Source organism: Canis lupus, chromosome 7 (assembly GCF_011100685.1).
Source record: "Canis lupus familiaris isolate Mischka breed German Shepherd chromosome 7, alternate assembly UU_Cfam_GSD_1.0, whole genome shotgun sequence".
Lineage (NCBI taxonomy): Eukaryota > Metazoa > Chordata > Mammalia > Carnivora > Canidae > Canis > Canis lupus.
Genome location: NC_049228.1, coordinates 29,082,080 through 29,103,591, shown reverse-complemented (window position 1 = coordinate 29,103,591; position 21,512 = coordinate 29,082,080). Strand labels below are relative to the sequence as shown.

The window sequence follows — 21,512 nt, the reverse complement described above, 5'->3', positions numbered from 1 at the left end:
CTAGCAAAAGGGAGGAAATCAGAGTAGAGGTAATAAAATAGAGAACAGAAAAACACTATCAAGGAAATCAAAAATTGGTTCTTTGAAAAAATACACAAAATTGACAAATCTACAGCCAGACTAAGAAAAAAGGAAGATGCAAATAACTAAAATCAGAAATAAAATGGAGAAATTATTATCAACATCAAATAAAAGAAAAAGGAATAATTGGGGGCACCTGAGTGGCTCAGTGGTTGAACATCTGCCTTTGCCTCAGGTAGAGTCCCACATCAGGCTCCCAGGCAGGAGCCTGCTTCTCCCTCTGCCTATGTCTCTGCTTCTACGTGTCTCATGAATAAATTATCTTAAAAGAAAAAAGGAATGATTGTACTTCAACAAATTAAATAAACTAGATGAAATGGACAAATCTTTAGAAATACACAGCAAAACTAAAGGATTACACACCATGGCCAAGTGGTATTTATCTCAGGAATGCAAGGGTAGTTCAACATAAGAAAACCAAGGCAATACACACACTAGAACAAAAGAGAAAAACCACGTGATCATTTCACTTGATCCAGAAAGAGCATTTGTTAAAATCAAACACCCTTTTATGATAAAAAACACTCAGAAAAATAGGGATCAAAGAATAGGAATAAGTAGAATAGAGGAATAAGAATAGCATTTCCTCAACTTCATTAAGGGCAATTCTGTGAAACCTACAACTAACATCATAATAGTGAAAGACTAAAAGCTATTGTCCTAAGATCAAGAACAAGATAAGAAGACCCACTATCACCACTACTATTCTACATTATACTGGAAGTCTTAGCCAAAGTAATCAAGAAAGAAAGAAAAGGAATCCAAGTTGGAAAGGAAGAAGTAAAAATATCTCAATCCACAAGTAATATTCTATATGGAGAAAATTCCAAGGAATCTACCAAAAAAAAAAAAAAAAAAAACCAAAACCAAAAAAACAACAAAAAACCTAGTGCTGATAAATTCAGCAAAGATGAATACACAAGATTAATTTGTGTTTGATTTTGAATATACAACCCTTAAGCAATTAAGAAAACAATCCCACTTGTAGTAGAATCCAAAAGAATAAAATATCTGTGAATAAATTTAACTGTAGTGAAAGACTTGTACAGTGAAAACTGCAAAATTCTGTGGCACTAAATGAAAAGAAATCCCGTGTTATGGATTGGAAGACAATTTTATTAAAATGGCAGTACTGCCCAAAACAACCTATAGATTCACTGCAATCTCTATCAAAATTACAATAGCCTTTTTGTGATAATGTTGTGGAATATTTAAATGTCAAATTGGTTTTCATCATTAAAGATAACTAAAAAATGCAAGACTAGTTATAATGAAATGTTAAATTATCTGGTGTATGCTGAAAGTGCTATTAGAAATTGAGACAGGATTGAATTCTCTGTTTTCTCATTTAGGGTCAAGTGGTTAAGGTGCAAATAATCAGTTGATAAGAATCTTGTCTTTTAAAGCTTTAGCAGAAGCTTCTACAGTTTCCATCACACTTGTAATGTTTACCTTTGTCTTCCACTCCTTAAATGCTCTTGAATATCAAGAGTACTGTTCCTCCATACATCAGGTTCCTATATAGTCTCAAATATTTCACAATATCTACCAAGGTATGTAAAATTTATAATATCCCTAAAAGAAAGGATTTTGCAATTATACAGATAAGAGTCTGTGAAAAACTTCTGTACTTTAGTTTCCTCATCTGTAAAAGATTAATAGGGTTGTTATAAGGATTATACCAAATTATTTTTGTAGAGCATTCACAATACCATGCACATTATAAACTCTCAAAAAGAACTAGCTAATTTTGTAACATACCAAAATTGGATGCATAATTGTTATATTCTTTTTTTAAATTCAATTTGCCAACATATAGTACATCATTAGTTTCAGATGTAGTTTTTAATAATTCATGAGTTGCGTATAACACCCAGTGCTCATCACATCTTGTGCCCTCCATAATGCCTCTCATCCAGTTACCCATCCCCACCTCTCCTTCAGCAACTCTCCATTTGTTTCCCAGAGTCAAGATTCTCTCATGGTTTGTCTTTCTCTCTGATATGATTTTTCCCCCAGTTTCTGCTCCTTTTTTTTTTTTATGGTCCCTTGCACTATTTCTTATATTCTGCATGAGTGAAACCATCTAATTGTCTTTCTCTGACTGATTTATTTCAATTAGCATATTACCCCCCAGTTCCATCCACATCCTTGTAAATGGTAGGTATTCATCCTTTCTGATGGCTGAGTAATATTCCTTGTATATATATACCATGTCATCTTTATCCATTCATCTGTCAAAGGACATCTTGGCTCCTTCCACAGCTTGTCTACTGTGGACATTGCTGCTATGAACATTGGAGTGTGGGTGCCCTTTCAGATCACTACATTTGTATTTGGGGGGTAAATACCCAGTAGTGCAATTGCTGGGTTGTAGAGTAGCTCTATTTTTAACTTTTTGAGGAAACTCCATACCTTTTTCCAGAGTGGCAGTACCAGCTTGCATTCCCACCAACAGCAGGAATTTGTTATTTCCTGTTTTGTTAACTGTAGCCATTCTAACTGATATAAAGTGGTATCTCATTGTGGTTTTGATTTGTATTCCCTGATGACAAGTGATGTGGAACATTTGTTCATGTGTCTGTTGGCCATTTTTAGTCTTCTTTAAAGAAGTGTCTGCTCATGTCTAATGCCCATTTCTTGACTATATTGTATGTTTTTTGGGTGTTGAGTTTGAGAAGTTCTTTATAGATCTTGAATACTAGCCCTTTATCTGCTAAGACATTTGCAAATATCTTCTCTCATTCTATTGGTTGCCTTTTAGTTTTGTTGACTGTTTCCTTTGCTGTGCGAAGGACTTCTTGATGAAGTCCTAACAGTTCGTTATTGCTTTTGTTTCCCTTGTCTTTATAGAAATGTTTAGCAAGAAGTTGCTGTGGCAAAAGCCAAAAAGGTTGCCACTGTGTTCTCTAGGATTTTGATGGATTCCTATCTCACATTTAGGTCTTTCATTCATTTTGAATTTATCTTTCTGTATGTTGTAAGAGAGTGGTCTAGTTTCATTCCTCTACATGTTGCTGTCCAATTTTCCCAACACCCATTTCTTGAAGAGACTCTTTTATTTCCATTGGATATTCTTTCCTTTGTTAAAGATTAGTTGACCATAGAGTTGACTCTCCATTTGAAGAGACTTCCAGTTGAAGTCCATTTCTGGGTTCTCTATACTGTTCCATTGATCTATGTGTCTGTTTTTGTGCCAATACCATGCTGTCTTGATGATCACAGCTTTGTAATATAACTTGAAGTCAGTCATTGTGATGCTCCCAGCTTTTTTTTTTTTTCCAACATTACTCTGGAGATTCAGGGTCTTTTCTGGTTCCATACAGATTTTAGGATTATTTGTTCCAACTCTATGAAAAATGTTGACTGTATTTTGATAGGGATCGCATTAAGTGTATACATTACTTGGGGTAGCATAGACATTTTCACAATATTTATTCCTCCAATCCATGAGTATGGACTGTTTTTACATTTCTTTACATCTTATTCATTTTCCTTTATTATTGTTCTGTACAGATCCTTTAACTCTTTGTTTAGGTATTTACTTATTCCTAGGTATCTTATGGGTTTTGATGCAGTTGTAAATGTGATCGATTCCTTAATTTCTCTTTCTTCAGTCTCATTGTTAGTGAGAAAGGCCACTAATTTCTGTGCATTGATTTTGTATCCTATCACAGTGCTGAATTATTGTATGAGTTCTAGCAATTTTGGGGTGGAGTCTTTTGTGTTCTCCATATACAGTATCATGTCATCTGCAAAGAGTGAGTTTGACTTCTTCTTTGCCAATATGAATGTCTTTTATTTCTTTTTGCTGTCTGATTGCTGAGGCTAGGATTTCTAGTAGTATGTTGAACAGCAGTGGTGATAGAAGCCATCCTTGCCGTGTTTCCAACTTTAGGGGAAAAGCTCTCAGTTTTTCCCCATTGAGAATGATATTCGCTGTGGGCTTTTCATATATGGCTTTTATGATACTGATGTATGTTCCCTCTATTCCTACAGTTTAAAGAGTTTTTTTAATCAAGAAAGGACACTGTATCTTGTCAAATGCTTTCTCTGCATTGCGAGGATCATATGGTTCTTGTAATGTGATTTATCATATTGATTGATTTGCGGATGTTGAACCACCCTTGCATCCCAAGGATAAATCCCACTTGGTCATGGTGAATAATCTTTTTAATGTACTCTTCGATCCTATTGGCTAGTATCTTGGTGAGTATTTTGACATCCATGTTCATCAGGGATATTGGTCTGTAATTCTTTTTTTGATGGGGTCTCTGTTTTGGGGATCAAGGTAATGCTGGCCTCATAGAATGAGTTTGGAAGTTTTCTTTCCATTTCTATCTTTTGAAACAGCTTCAGGAGAATAGGTATTACTTCTTTAAATGTTTGGTAGAATTCTCCTGGGAAGCCATCTGGCCCTGGACTCTTGGTTTTAGGGAAGTTTTTGATGGCTGCTTCAATTTCCTTGCTGTTTATTGGTCTGTTCAGGTTTAGTGTTTCTTCCTCTATCAGTTTTGGTAGTTTATAAATTTCTAAGAATGCATGCATTTCTTCCAGATTGCCTAACATGTTGGCATCTAGTTGCTCATATTCTTCCAATTGTTTGTATTTTTTCAGTGTTGGTTGTGATTTCTCCTCTTTCATTCATGATACTATTATTCTGTGTCCTTTCTCTTTTCTTTTGGATACATATGGTTAGGGGTTTATCTATATTATTAATTATTTCAAAGAACCAGCTTCTAGTTTTGTTGATCTGTTCTCCTGTTCTTCTGTTTTCTATTTCACTGATTTCTGCTCTAATCTTTACTATTTCTCTTCTACTGCTTGGTTTAGTCTTTATTTGCTATTCTTTCTCCAGCTCCTTTAGGTGTAAAGTTAGCTTGTGTATTTGATATTTTTCTAATTTTTTGAGAGAGGCTTATATTCAAATATACTTCCCTCTTACAACTGCCTTTGTTGTATCCCAAAGGTTTTTAACAGTTATGCTTTCATTTTCATTAGTTTGTATGAATCTTAATTCTCTTTAATTTTCTGGTTGACCCATTCTTTAGTAAGATGCTTTTTGACCTCCAAGTGTTTAAGTTCTTCTCAAATTTCCTCTTGAGATTGAGTTCAAGTTTCAAAGCATTGTGGTCTGAAAATATGCAGGGAATAATACCAATCTTTTTGTATTGGTTGAGAACTGATTTGTGATCTATTCTGAAGAAAGTTCCATGTGCACTCGAGAAGAATGTGTATTCTGTTGCATTATTAGGACAGAATGTTCTGTATATATCCATGAAGTCCATCTGGTCCAGTGTGTCATTCAAAGGCCTTGTTTCTTTGTTGATCTTCACTTAGATGACCTGTCCATTGCTGTGAGTGGGGTGTTTAAGTCCCCTAATATTAATGTATTATTATCTATGTGTTTCTTTACTTTGGATTATAAATTGTTTAAGATAATTGGCTGCTCCCAAATTAGGAGCATTAATATTCATGATTATTAGATCTTAGTGGATAGACCCTTTAAGTATGAAATAGTGTCCCTCTTCATCTTTTACTACAGCCTTTGGTTTAAAATCTAATTTATCTGATATGAGGATTGCTACCCCAGCTTTCTTTTGAAGTCCATTTGCACAAGAAATTGTTCTCCACCTCCTCAATTTCAGTCTGTAGGTGTCATTAGGTCTAAAATGAGTCTCTTGTGGAGAGCATATGGATGGGTCTTGCTTTTTTTCCAATCTGATAGCCTGTGTCTTTTGATTGGAGCATTTAGCCCCATTTACATTCAGAGTCACTACTGAAAGATATGAATGTAGTGCCATTGTATTACCTGTACAGTCCCTGCTTCTGCAAATTGTTTCTTTCTCGTTTGTTACTCTTGGGCAACCTCTTTGCTTACAGGATGCCCCTTAATATTTCTTGCAAGGCTGGCTTGGTGGTCACATATTTTTTTAGTTTCTGTTTGTCCTAGAAGCTCTTTATCTCTCCTTCCATTCTGAATGACAGCCTTGCTGAATAAAGGATTCTTGGCTGCATGTTTTTCTCATTTAGTACTCTGAATATATCATGCCAGCTCTTTTTGGCCTGCCAGGTCTTTGTGGAGAGGTCTGATGTCAATCTAATATTTCTCCCTCTGTATGTTAGGAATCTCTTGTCTCAAGCTGCATTCAGGATTTTCTCTTTATCTCTGAAATTTGCAAGCTTCACTATTATATGTTGTGGTGTTGATCTATTTTTATTGATTTTGGGAGATGTCCTCTCTACCTCTTGGATACAAATTCCTGTTTCCTTCCCCAGATTAAGGAAGTGCTCAGCTATGATTTGTTCAAATATACCTTCTGGTTCTCTCTCTCTCTCTCTCTGCCCCCTCAGGAATTCAAATAATTCTGATTTTTTTTTAAATGGCATCACATCTCTCACAGCCTTTCTTCACTGGCTATTAGTTGTTTTTCTCTTTTCCTAAGCTTCCTTACTTTCCATCAACTTGTCTTTATGTCACTTATTCTCCCTTCTGCCTCATTTCCCATAGCTGTTACAGCATCCAGTTATACTGCATCTCTGTAAGGTATTTTTTATTTCAGCCTGATTAGATCTCATTTCTGCACAAAGAGACTCTCTAGAGTCTTTTTTCAAGCCCAGCTAGTAATTTTATCATTGTTACCCTGAATACCATCTCTGCCATCTTGCCACGAACTCCTTTTTTTTTTTTAAAGGAACACAAGAAAGTGAGCCTATCCTATTTCTTACCTTGCCACAGCTATTCAAATTCAAAATTATCATAGATTGGATTTCATATGAGGCCTCAAACCAGTCTTGTTTAAAAGGTCACTCCTTCAGCTTTGTGAAATGTTCTATTGTGATCTTTTTAAAATAATAGAAACCTGTTGCTTTCTTGTGTTCTTTCCAGCTAGAAATGCTAAAATAATTTAGAAGTAAAGCAATCTAGAGTTCATTTATTGTTCAGTTTGTCGCATGGACTATGAGATGGCATATAGCACAACACTGAGAGAAAAGAAATTTATTTTGTTTAGTGTTAAAAAAAAAGACAAATTCACTGTCAGTATCACCAAAAGATAAATAGCATTTCCATAATTTAGAGTATGACCAAAGTACACAGACCATAAGAAATAATATCCAAAATTTTGAGGATAGCAGCTTCCAACTGAAGTATTTAATAGATACTTTCAGTTGTAATGATCAGTAAAACGAAAAGATTTGGCTTCTGACATGTATAGGTGGCTCTGCAGTTGTTTAGAATGCTTTGCTTCTAGTCTGAGCTGTCTAGTTCTTTCTCTGACAGCTTGTTGTTCTGCTAGTTTTTCGATCCGTTTCCTTCGTAGCCATCTGTGGAAAGAGATACAATCAGATCTGGTGAGTATCAACGTGAGTACTCTTCTTACTAAAAAGTTATTGCTATTGACTATTAAAGGAAATTGAATTTCTTTACATTGAAATACTATAGTCACAACAAAAATTACTAAAGTACTAATGAAAACTTCAGGCTTATCCCCTAGGTTCCCACAAGAAAACACAGTCACATTTGCAATCAAATACTTAAGATTAAGTATGTCTTACAATGAGACTGCTAACTAAAAAAACTGAGTTTTGAGTAACAATATTTTAGATGTGATATAGGTCCTATTATTTTTTAAATATGATTTTCTAAGCAAACAAATATTTGATAGATTTCAAATAACTTATTTTTTTTGCAACTAACTGCATTCCAGAACATAACTCAATTAGGTTAAGAATCCCAGCATGCAGAAATGTTGCCTTGCTCTTCTTGGTAAAGACACTAATGAGCTCTTGACTTCTTAGTGCATTAAAATAGTCCTTCTTTAAAATGGAAGAATAAGCCTAAGCATAAAAACATCCAAAAAAGGTAAAGGAAGAGTCCACATTCAAACAAATCTAAATCTATAAACCTTGCTTGCTTAGGTAAAGTAACTTAAAAAAAAAAAAACTGTACACATATATGACAGTGTACATGGTTCACATGTGCATATACATTTGTTTTCATAAATAACTCTATACAACTAAATGCTGTGTCAGAATAGAAGAGATTTAAGCCAATGTTGTGTGGTCCCAAATTGGACACTGGTTTGAGCAAATTAACTGTAGTCATTTAGGGGTCCATTGGGAAAATATAATTATGGGCTGGAAATTAGATGAAATCATTAATAAAAATAAGCAGATTACAGAACAGTATACACATATAATCTCAAATTTGTATTTTAAAATTCTAAATATAATGTATACAGAAATATTTAAAAGATATGCAGTAAGGTACTGATTTCTAGATGATGAAAATGTGACTTTTCTCCCTCCATTTCTAGATGATGAAAATGTGACTTTTCTCTCTCCATTTCTACGATGTTCATTTACTGCTTCTGTTATAATAAAGAATTATACATATATGTGTTTTTAAAAAAGGAAGAAAGCAAAGAAACAAAAGATTGGAAGGAAGGAATGAAGAAAGGAAGGAAGGGAGGGAAGGAAGGAAGTAACTTCAAGCAACTGGATTCAATATTCACTACCTCTCCCTAGGCTTGCTGACAAAATTATGAAACCAGGTCTGTTTCCTCACAATTAGCAATGTAATATAAAGTCTTAATCAGATAACTGAAAAGTTCAGGTTTGCCTTAAATTACCATAGTGTGTGCCCAAATCCCCTTTTCAGTTTGGCCTATACAAAACTTCCTTCTCAGCCTGACTGTCTTTCTATACAGAAAAATATTTTTTGGAAAATGCAACTAACTATTCAGTTGTTCTGAGGAGTGTGTTGGAGTAGCTATACACCATCTTTCCCATTTCCCTTGAGAAATGAACAGAATTACTAACTAAGGAATGGTAGGCTATCAAAGGTTATCAGACTGGTTAAATATAAAATAATTTTGGTACTGAAAATATCTTGAAGAAAGAAAGAATGATATATAGATATTATGTAAAATATGGAGTTAAAGAATTTTCTCACACAGTTTTAAAAGTGTGGATCTAAAATTGAATAGATATGTAATATAAGAGATAAAGTATTTTGTGGGTTTTATTTTTTTAATATTTATTTATTTATTTATTTATTTATTTTAAATTGTGGGTTTTATTTTAAACTTTATTTACTATACAGCTCTCTGAAATGACTGTGAAGAGAGGGAACCATGCCCGGCCTGTGACTTACTGTTTGAAGGCCCGCTCACGGCCCTCTGTTCCTTTAAGGAAGAATAAGCATTCCTCTTGCTTTCGTAGTTCTTCTGTCTTTCTTTCTTTCAACTGCTCTTCATGCTTTTTTTTAAGCCATAATCGAAAAGCTTGTTGTGGATCTCTGTTTTCCTGCTGATGACAAAAACAATATTTGTTTAAATAAACCAAAACTACTTTTTGAGCCCTGCCTATAAGACCCTACTAGAATACATGTTCCATTCATCAATTTTTCATAATAATGCCAACCTCACTACCTGCATTCCTAGTATCCAAACAAAATATATTCAAATATATTCAGCTTTGAATCTGCAACACTGACCTCTGTCAGAAAATTCAACACTGAATTCCCTGCCATCTGGCATCCTTCAAAAGTCAATTTATTGAGGTAATCAATAAGTGAAGAAGGTTAAATGCAGTGATTTGCAAACATGACTGATGCAAAATGATGCAAGCATTGACAAATAATTTTTCACAATGGCATAAAAAAATAAAACAGGGTTGAAGAAAGATTGGGATAGACCATATGAACAGAGCTGAGGTCTTTGTAGCAATTCCTGAAGGCACTCCCTGGAATGCAGTTTGAAAACTAAATCCAAAACTTCTGTTATTCATCCTTTCTTTTAAATTCTACCTCTGTTTTTACTTTTAAGAGCATCTAACTGAAAAGTCCATTTCCAAATTGTAATTACTCTTATGGAAGATGGCTATAAGGATTTGCAGCCATAAAAATTTTCTTATAAGGATATCAGCCATGATGATTTTGTCATAAGTAAAAGCTAGTGGAAGTAGCTTATTTTATGGTTCCTTAAACTTCATGGTAGATATCATCTTCTGGGAATTTTTAAAAGCTGAAAGAGCTCTCATTTGTCAGAATAAAGAGCAATGGGACAGATTTGGGGCATGTCTCATTATTTGGATGCCTGGCTTAAACACAAAGGGAAGAATGCATTCATTTCATACTTTCCCCAAATATGAGCTCAATGATAGAGAGGTCCACTTCCTATACCATGCATTTTCCTTTATCTATCACTCACATTGCCAAGTATGTTCCAGTTTAATTTATATAATTTATGTAACCTAGCATCATTGATGTACAATGCTGAAGTTTGTGAAGATGTTCCATGGATGACTTAAAGGATCATTGCTGAACACTCAGCAGTCTGGGAATGCCTAGAGATGATCAGAAAGTGTTCATTCTGGAATTATAGATCAAAAGAGTCAAGGATTCAGAGGTGAACAGGACTGATTAGTAGCACTGTTCATTTATTCATTCAGCAGATATTTATAGAGTATCTACAGGCACAAAAGTACCGGGTTGCATCAATGAAAAAAAAAAAAAACAGAGATCCCTTTCTCATATATTCTATGATTGCACTGTATAAAACCGTGTCCACTAGTCACAGGTAGCTATACTTAAATAAAGTCTAAAATTCAGTACCTCAGTCACATTAGCTACTTTTCAAGTGCTTAATAGCCGCATTGTTGCAGTGACTACTTCACTGGAGAGTGCAGATATAAAGCATTTCCTTCATCACAGAAAGTTGTATTGAGCAGTGTTATTCTGAGGAGAAAGGTTGTATGTAGACAGAAAGTGAATGAGTAAGTTATGGGATGTCAGGAGATAGAGTATTTCAAGCAGTGGTCACAGTAATACATAAATAAGGAGTTCTTAACTGGCTATCATCCTAGCATTCAGCACAGAAAGAATAGGCAAAAAAAGCCCATCTCCCATTCCTTCCCTGCATACTTGAAAAACTGCTGCTTGAGGGTCAGACTTCTAATTTAGAATGCATCTAAAGACTAGCTTTCACCATCCCCAAGGACCACAAAAGCTGTTGACACCTCTGCTGTTGTCTCCTTATAGCCTGCTCCAAGTAGCCAATATCTCCCATGAAAGAGATCTACAAATGTCGGTTGTACCCAAATTTTTATGGCTGAAACCCAAAGAACAGGTTCCTAGGTCACCTGCAACTAATAGCCACAGAAACTTCCATTCATGAGTCCCACAAGATGGTAGCAATAAATAAGGAGATCCTAATGGTCACAGGAACATCCCCCCTGCAGATATACACCTGGGCCCAGTGCCAATGGAACAGGAAAAAACACCCATCTCCCAGTTTCTCCATAGATGGGGCTTGACCACATACCTTCCCAGCTACACCAGAGAGCCTGGCTTCCACTTAGCTTGCACTTAGGTGTTGAATATGATGTATCTTGGTATACCCTCAAAAACTGGGGGCCAGTAAAGACAAACAAAGCAGTTTCTGCCATTACAAAGTTTTGAGTAACAATTAGGACATCAGAAGGAGGTGACTGATGAGAGTGATCTCCTATATGAGACTACTCTGTGAAGACTGGAAGAGGTGGCTGTTTTATCTAATGTGTAGAGAAGAATGCAAAGAGTCATGGAAAATGAAGACATAGAGGAATATGTTCCAAACAAAAGAACAAGATAAATCTCCAGAAATGGATCTTAATGACACAAATAAATGACTTACCTGATAAGGAGTTCAAAATAACAATCATAAAGATGCTCAGCCAAGATCAAGAAAGCAATGCAGAAACAATGAGAATTACAAAAGAAAGACAGAAAACATTTTAAAATGACCAAAGAGAAATTACAGGGCTGAAGAATATAATAACTGAACTGAAAAACTGAGAGGTTCAAAAGCAGATTAGATCAATTGGAAAAAAGGATCAGTGAACTTGAAAGCAAGAATTCATCTAATCAGAAGAACAAAAAGGATATTTTTAAGAGTGATGAAAGCTTAAAAAACTTATGGGATACCACTAAATGGAAGAACATACACATCATTGGGCTCCCACAAGTGAAGAGAGAGAGAAAACGAAAAAATAGCTTATTCAAAAACACAAATGAAACAGACATCAGATCCAGGAAGCCTAGAGAGTTCTGAATAAGAATCTAAAAAGAACTCCTGGGAACTACAATTTATAAATAAATTGCCAAATGTTAAAGACAAAGAGAGAATCTCAAAAGCAGCAAGAGAAAATCCATTTGTGACATAAAGGTAATCTCCATGAGGAGAATTTCCAGCAGAAACCTTGCAGTCCTCAAGAAGATATGATGAGGGATGCCTGGGTGGTTCAGCGGTTAGGCGTCTACCTTCAGCTCAGGGCGTGATCCTGGAGTCCCAGGATCGAGTCCCACATCAGGCTCCCTGCATGAAGCCTGCTTCTCCCTCTGCCTATGTCTCTGCCTCTGTGTGTGTGTGTGTCTCTCATGAATAAATAAATAAAATATTTTAAAAATGTGATGATACATTCAATGTACTCAAAGAAAAAACTGTCAAGTAAAAATACTCTACCTGGCAGAGATGTCCAGCAAAACTGAAGAGAAATAAAAGCTTCTTAGACAAACAAAAGCCAGAGATGTTCATCTCAACTAGCCTTATAAGAAATGTTGTAATGAAAGGATGCCAATTAGTAGCAAAACATACATGAAAGTATAAAATTTACTGGCAAAAATAGAGTTAAGATCAGAACACTCTAATATAATGGTGGTGGGTAAATCACTTATCACTCTAGTATGAAGGTTAAAAGATAAAAGTATTAAAAAATAACTGTAACCACAACAGACTCTTATAAATACACGATGTTTTTATGAAAGTCTCATGGTAATCACAAAGCAAAAACTTGTAGTAGATATACAGAAGATAAAGAGCAAGAATCAAAGCCTACCACTACAAAAAATCATCAAATCACAAAGGAAAAGAATAAGAGTAGAACAATGGAACAAAGTAATTACAAAACAACCAGAAAACATTTAATGAAATGGCAGTAGTAGTTCCATGCCTATCAATAATTACTTTAATGCAAAGGGATATAAAAAGAAGTCCTAACTATATACTGCCTAAAGAGACTAAATTCAGCTTTAGCACACACATAAACTGAAATTGAAGCAATGGAAAAAGATATTCCATGTAACAGAAACCAAACGGAGAAGGGATAATTATACTTATATCAGACAAAATAAACATTAAGCCAAAACAAAAACTTGTCTCTGCAAAAAGAGACAAATAAGATCATTATCTAATGATAAAGGGGCCAACTCATCAAAAGGATAAAAATTATAAGTATCTATTCACCAACACTGAAATACCGAAACATATAAAGCAACAATTAACAGATCAAAAAAGAAAAATATACAGAATAAAATAATAGAGGATTTCAATACCCCACTTTCAACAATGGATAGATCATCCAGAAAAAAAATCAATAAGAAAACACTGGAATTAAACTTCATGTTAGATCAGATAGACCTAAAAGACATTTACAGAACATTTTATCCAATAGAACATTCTATCCAATGTCTTCCGGGACATTCTCCAGGAGTCATATGTTACGCCACAAAACAAGTGTTACAAATTTAAAAAGACTGAAATCATACAAATCATCTTTTCCAACCACAGTGATTTGAAGCTAGAAATCAACTGCAAAAAGAAAACTAGAAAATTCACAAATATGTGATTAAACAACATGCACCTAAACAATAATGTGTCAAAGAAGAAATCAAATGGGAAATAAAAAAATATTTTGAGATAAATGCAATGGAAACACAATGTATAAAAACTTATGGGCAGGCTGGCGGGGGTGACTAGTGGGGGAGATGCAGCAAAAACAGTTCTAAGAAGGGAGTACAGGGATAAATGCCTACATTTTTCTCTTAAAAAGTAAGGTCTCAAAAAACACCTAACTTTACACCTCAAAGAGCTAGGAAAAAAGGAAAATAAGCTAAGCCAAAAGTTAGCAAAAGTAAGGAAATAACAAAAATCAGATGAGAAATAAATAAAATAGAGACTAAAAGAACAATAAAAAAGATTAATGAAACTGAGAGCTGACCTTTTAAAAGAGAAACAAATTGAGAAAACTTTAGCTAAACAACCCAATAAAGAGAACTTAATAAAATTATAAATCAAAGAAGATACATTAAAACTGATGTTACAGAAATACAAATGATCAGAAGAGATCACTATGAACAATTATTATAAACAAATTAGACAACTTATAAGAAATGGATAAATTCCTAGAAACATGCAACCTACCAAGCCTGAATCAGGAAGGAATAGAAAATGTGAACAGATCAATTGGTATTAAGGAGATTGAATCAGTAATCAAAACCCTCTCATTAAACAAAAGTCCAGGAGCAGATGGCTCCACTGGCAAATTCTATGAAACATAAAGAAGAATTAATACCAATCCTTCTCTAACTCTTCCAAAAAATATAAGAGAATACCCAAATTCATTTTACAAGGCCAGAATGACTGTGATATGAAAGCCAGACAAGAATACTGCAAGAAAATAAAATTACAGGCCATTATCTTCGATGACCATAGATGTAAAAGTACTAAACAAAATATTAGAGATTCTAATTCAGCAGTACATTAAAGGAACATACACTATAATCAACTGGGATTCATTCCAGGGATGCGAGGATGTTTAACATATACAGATCAATTAATATGACATAAAACAGAAACAAAATGAAGGGGAAAAATCATACAATCACCTTAATATATGCAGAAAAAGCATTTGACAAAATTCAATATGTTTTCATGATAATAACTCTCAAGAAACTGGGTGCAGAAGGAGCATACCCTAACATAACAAGAGCCACATATGACAAGTCCACAGCTAATATCATACTCAGCAAAAAGATGAAAGCTTTTCTGCTAAGATCAGGAACAAAACATGGATGCCTGCTCTAATCACTTTTATTCAACAGAGTACTGGAAGTCCTAGCAGAGAAATCAGGCAAGAAAAAAAAAAAAAAACACATCCAAATCAGAAAGGAAGAAGTAAAATTGTTTTGATCTGCAGATGACATGATATTATATAGAGAGACCCTAAAGACGTCACAAAAAAACCTGTTAGAATAACAAATGCAGTGAAGTTGCAGGACACAAAATCAATATACAAAAACCAATTGCACTGAGATTAATATAACACTGTATGTTAACTATACTGGAATTAAAAAACTCTAAAAAATCAATTGTGTTTCTATACACTAACAACAAACTATCAGAAAAAGAATTTAATAAACCCTTTAAAATAGCATCAAAAAGAAAATATATACTTATGAATAAATTTAACCAAGGAGGAGACAGATCTACACATTGAAAAGTAGAAGACATTGGCAAAAGAAATTGAAGAAGATACAAATAAATGTGAAGATAATCCATAATCAAGATATGGAAAAATTAATATTGTTAAAATGTCTTTACTATCCAAAACAATCTACAGATCCATTGCAATCTCTATAAAAATTCCAATGGCACTTTTTTACAGAAATAGAAAAAACTATCCAAAAATCCAAACCACAAAAGACTCCAAATGGTAAATGCAATCTTGAAAAATCTGCAGCATCACACTTCGTGATTTCAAACTGTATCACAAACCTGTAAGAGTCAAACAGTATGGTATTGCCATAAAAAACAGAGGCAAAGATTCATGGAACAGAACAGAAGCCCAGAAACAACCTCATGTGTACATGGTAAATTAATTTTTAACAAAGTTACCAAGAATAAACAATGGGGAAAGGACAGTCTCTTCAAATAATGGATCTAAAGGAAGGAAAAAAGGAAGGAAGAAAGGAAAGGTGGGAGAGAGAGGGAAGAAAGAAAGGAAGTTGATCATAGAAAGAGAGAGTAAGAGTAGTGGTTACCAGGGGCTGAAACTTGGAAGAAATAGCAAGATATTGGTAAAAGTGTACAAACTTGTAGTTGTAAGACGGAAAATGTCTGAAGATCTATAGTTTAACATCATGACTGTAGTTGGTAACACTATCATATAACTGAAATCTGCCAAGAGAATAGAACTTAATCTTTTTACCAAAAGAAAAAAAAGGAGTAAATATCTGTGGTGATGGACATGTTAATCAATTTAATGGGGAGAGTCTTTTCATAGTATATATGTGTATCAAATTATCATGTTGTACACTTTAAATATCTGACATTTTTTTCAATTATACCTTGGTAAAGCTAAAAAAAGAAAAAGACTTGTATCACACACACACACAAAAATCTAAACTTAAATGAAAAGACAACCCAAATTATATGAATGGGCTTAACAGTAAATTGGATGCTGGAGAAGAAAGTGTCAACGCCTGAAGACAGATCAACAGAAATTATGCAAACTGAACAGAAATTATGTAACTGAACTTATCACCAAGAAAAATATTTTTAACATTTTAATTTTAATCTTTTTAAAAATATTTCTTTTAATTTTTTATTTATTTATGATAGTCACACAGAGAGAGAAAGAAAGGCAGAAACACAGGCAGAGGGAGAAGCAGGCTCCACGCACCGGGAGCCCGACGTGGGACTCGATCCTGGGTTTCCAGGATCGCGCCCTGGGCCAAAGGCAGGCACCAAACCGCTGCGCCACCCAGGGATCCCAATTTTAATCTTTTTTTAAAGATTTTATTTATTTATTCGTTAGATAGAGAGAGAGAGGCAGAGACACAGGCAGAGAGAGAAACAGGCTCCTCGCAGGGAGCCTGATGTGGGACTTGATCCCAGGACCCCTGGATCACACCCTGAGCCAAAGGCAACCTCAATGCTCAACCTTCTGAGCCACCCAGGTGTCCCTTTAATTTTAATCTTAACAGAACCTTGGTAACATGTGTGATAACAGCAAGTATTCTAATGTATGTGAAACTGGACTTCCAGAATAAAAAGAACAAGAAAATGGAGCAAAAAACAGTTGCAAAAGTAATGGCAAAAATTTCCCAAATTCTGTACAAACATCAACCATCCAAGAAGTTCTGTACAAACATCAACCATCCAAGAAGTTCAGCAAAGCCCAAGTTAGGCAAATTCAAAGAAAAACATAATATATTATTCATATAATAAACTGCTAAAATCCAAAGCAAGAAAAAGTTTAAAGCAACCACATAAAAAAAGAACATTAAGTAAATGAAAGCAATGATAAGAATTACAGCTGACTTGCTGATCAGAAACAATGGGTGTCAGAAAATCACTGAACTCCATCTTTAAACTGCTGAAAGAAAAAAAAAAAGCCTGTCAGCCTCAAATTTCATATCTAATAAAAAATAAATCCTTCGAAAATATATTTCTGATATATTTAGGAGATAAATATTGCAATCCCTAAAGCAATGATGGTAAAAATAATTCAAAGCAGTATAGTTAAAAAAAATAAAATAAAAAGGAATATTTTTTAAACACTTGGTTAAACCATAAGAAGGCAGAAAAAGTTGACTAATGGAACTAAAAATAAATGGAATGAATCAAAACAAATATCAAGACAATAAACTTAAAACTTACGATATCAACGATTACAATTAAATACAAATAAACTCCAATGGAAAGGAGCAGATTTCTGGATTGGGAAGATCCAAATATATGCTGTTTGCACAAGTAACTCTTTAAAGATACATAAATTGAAAGCATAAAACATGATATAATAATGCAAATGCTACATATAAGAAAGCTGGTATGGATTCATTAATATCAAACAAAGTAGACTTCAAGAGGCATATTTCATGATGTGAAAATGTCATTCATCAAAAGACACAGAACCATAAATGAATATGCATAATACTTTAAAATAGATGAAGCAAAACCCAAAAGAACTAAAAAGAAAATAAACCCATACACAGTGATAGTTGGAAGGTTTAACTCCAATTTCCCAGTTATTCCCACTAGAGGTAAGGATACAGAAGATTTAAACCCCACACTATCAAGCAACTTATAACACTGACATTAATATAACACTAAATCCAAATGCAGAATACATAATATATATAAGCATCCACATAGAGTTCACCCTAGATAAGTGGACCACATGCATACACGTTGCATATGTATATCTATATATTTAACAAACACATATCATTTATATATATCATTGACCAAGAGAAGCAAAGTTCATCACAAAAATGGAAAGATATTTAATTATCTCCTAAATGGCAGTAAAAATTCAATCACCTAAAAGCTTGTCTAATCCAATATAAAATAGGTCATTCCATAATATATATATATATAGCATATATATATACTATATATATATATATAGTGAAGATATTATCTAGAAACTATAACTCACATGATACACAATGTCCTGCAGAAATAACTAGCAAAGTACACTTGTTATCACCATGCATTAATAAGCCAGTTCAATCAATTGCCAAATTATACTATTGCTTAGCTTCGGTAGTAGACAAAATTCACAGAAGTTCTTCAGAATACTAGTCATTTTTTATATAATTTCTATGAAAGTTCATTTCTGAGACAGAATTCAAATAAAGCAAAAAATAAAAAATAAAAATTCCAAAGGAAAATCTATAACCATGATGCTTTCTAACATGAAAATGTTTTGAAATAAACTCTGTTCAGCATGGTTCATGTTTTTAAGAATACAATTGAAAGTTTCTGCTTAAAAAAAAAAAAAAAAGAAAAAGAAAGTTTCTGCTTATTATCTCTAAATGGAACACAATAGAACGCTGGAGTGTACATTTATTTTTACGAATACTTGATAAAAATATTACATTAGGCTGAATGCCATGAAGCCTGAGGGCCCACCAGCTCGCTGGAAACTATTAGTAGTGCACTCACAGCTTTGTTTTTCTTGGTCACTGAAACACAGGATCCTCTCGTCTCCAATACTTTTCAGTATATTATAGCAATGTGCTGTGCTTCTTCCCTCTCACGCCTAAATTCTCTGCCTCCCTCAAAAACTTTTCTAATTTATTCCCTAATAATTCCTATTCAATGATATAAAAACTCCCAAATATCCCCATTTTCCCAGGCTACCTGGCCTTAAACCTCTTATTTTACCCAAATCCTCATTCTCCCTCCAAGACATTTTTCCTCTCCAGAACAGACTCTGCCTTTCCTGCCACATTTCAAGTACCTCACAAGTCAGGTGAAGAAGTTACTTTCCCTCCTTCATACTCTTCAGAACTGTCTTCCTCTACTCTTCTAAGTGAAGCAACACTCAGTTACACTATTTGGCGCCATTAGTTTAACAATCTTTGGTCTCACCGGCTGGACCAGAGAGAGTCTGGAAAGATGGAGAGTCTTCCTCTCCATCCTCATCCTGAGAAATAGAACTATATGAATCAGCAATTCAATATCTAGCCTCCCAGAGTTTTTATTTTCTCATCTTAGGGCTTTCTCCATCACACTTGCCACCCAGTCCTTAGCACCACATCCACATTCCCACAAACTTTGTCTTTGAAGTCACTCATCTTCTAATTCTCAACACTAACCATCAAACACATTTCTCCAGTCTTCACCTGGGTGTTTCATTGGTACCTCATACTCAACAAGTGAGAAACTGAAATAAGAATTTCCCCTGCTCAGTGTATTCTTTGCTGCTCCAGTGAATAGCACCACCACCCACCAAGTTGCTCAGAAAAGAAACCTGGCATATTCTCTTTACATCTCATTCTCTCTCACACACACATCTAATTAATTACAAAACTCTTTCAATTGATACTTCAAAACATGACTTAAATTACTCACATCCCCGTCCCTCCATCTCCCCCTCTCTCTCCCACTCCTATTATAATTCTAGCCAAGTCACTATCATTTCTCACCTCATATACAACTCTATCTGCTTTTTCATTGAGCACCCACCTCCACTCTTGCCCTTTCATAGTAATGTGTATCTAATGTATCACTCCTCTGTTTGGACATTTTCAGTGGCTTCCCATAACAGAACTAAATACAAAATTATAGACTCCAACATGCCACAGGATGGGATTTCTGCTCCCTCTCCAGATCCTCTCACACTTACCAAGTTATTTCCTGTCTCAGGGTGTTCTCACATGTTCTCCTGGCCTGAAACAAATTCCTCTCAGTCTTCGCCCAATTTTTACTCCTACTATCACCGACTGAGAAAAATCTTTCCTGAAATACTCATACACATTTATTTCCCTAATTATGATCTCTCATAGTTCTTTCATTTTCATTGCATCCATCACTATTTATAATTACAAACTTATTTTATATATATAGTTTTTCAATCCCTACTAGCTGAACTCTATAAAACAAAGACTAAACCTAGTTTGCTTAAGACTACATTCTCATGATTGAACAGCATCTGTCATATAGGAAGCTATTAAAAAAATGTTTACTGAATATATAAAAATTTTTCATTGGCATTTCTTTAATTCTAACAAATTTGTTATTTTTTCATATACTACAGTCAGAAGTTTTGCTTTAATAATATAAATATTAACAATAACAATTATGACACCAACTTAAAAAATTCTAACCAGCTTTTAAATGGCAATTACATTAACTATAAACTTGGACGAACTAAAATCTTTATAGCATTTAGTCAGTCCACGCAGGAGTATCATGTTACTATTTGCCAAAGAACTCATATATTTATAATATTTGTCCCACCCATCCAGGAATATTATATTTTTTTTCATTTACCAAAGTCATCTTTTTTGTCCCTTGCAAAGCTGTACTGTATTCCCCACAAGAGATCAGACACATTCCTGTTTGGCTCAAAGTATTTTATATATTCCTATATTCCTTCTCCTTTTTAATTTTTCTACGAAGTTTTTGCTACAGGAGGACTATATACTTCTTATATTTATCATGTAAATGTCCATTCTGTTAATACTTATACCTCATTTCCTTTTCTGCTTAATAAATTGACTAGAACTTCCAGAATTAAGTTATTTAATAGAAAGGGGAGACTTACTTGTTTCTAACTTTAATGGGTATACCTATAGAATTTCTTAAGATAGTATTTATACTGTTTTGATATTTTATTCAGACTTTTAAAACTAAATTATATTAATATTAAAAAAATTCCTTCTCTATCTTTCGAGATAACCATATATTCTCTTTTTATCTACCTCTTGATGTGATGAATTATATTAATGGGTTTGTTATTATTTATCTGTAATTTCCTTCCTAAAATAAGCCCTTCTTGGTTATAGTAAACTGTTATTTGACTACACAGTTGCATTCAAATTTCTCAATATTTTCTCTTAGTTTGTGGCTTTTATGTCTTGCCTAAAAAAGTATCACCCATCTCAAGATTTTAAAAGCTAACTAAATGGCGTAGTAAACAACATAAAAAATATATCATATTGTCAGTCTAGGAAAATGTATTTATGACGGATAAAATAACAAAGAATTATAATCATCAGTATACAATGCAAGACAAAAAATAAAACTAAAAAAAAGACTACAAACAGGAAATTCACAGAATATACATGTGGTCATATATATGTACTCATGTACATA

The 21,512-nt window shown here is 34.0% G+C and overlaps 1 protein-coding gene across 4 annotated transcripts in view; it reads right to left on the bottom strand.

Moving 5' to 3' along the window:
- Window positions 1-7,048: 7,048 nt before the first annotated feature.
- The window catches only part of CCDC181 (coiled-coil domain containing 181), a 37,577-nt gene continuing 23,113 nt past the window's right edge, over window positions 7,049-21,512 (bottom strand). For 3 of the 4 annotated variants that reach the window (XM_038542599.1, XM_038542597.1, XM_038542598.1), the window contains exons 5-6: window positions 9,239-9,393; window positions 7,049-7,407 (exon numbers count right to left, since the gene is read on the bottom strand). In XM_038542599.1, the coding sequence (XP_038398527.1) occupies window positions 7,248-7,407; window positions 9,239-9,393 (315 nt within the window). In that variant the 3' untranslated portion in view covers window positions 7,049-7,247. The remainder of the gene's footprint in view (window positions 7,408-9,238; window positions 9,394-21,512) is intronic. The other variant, XM_038542600.1, reaches the window with a different exon arrangement.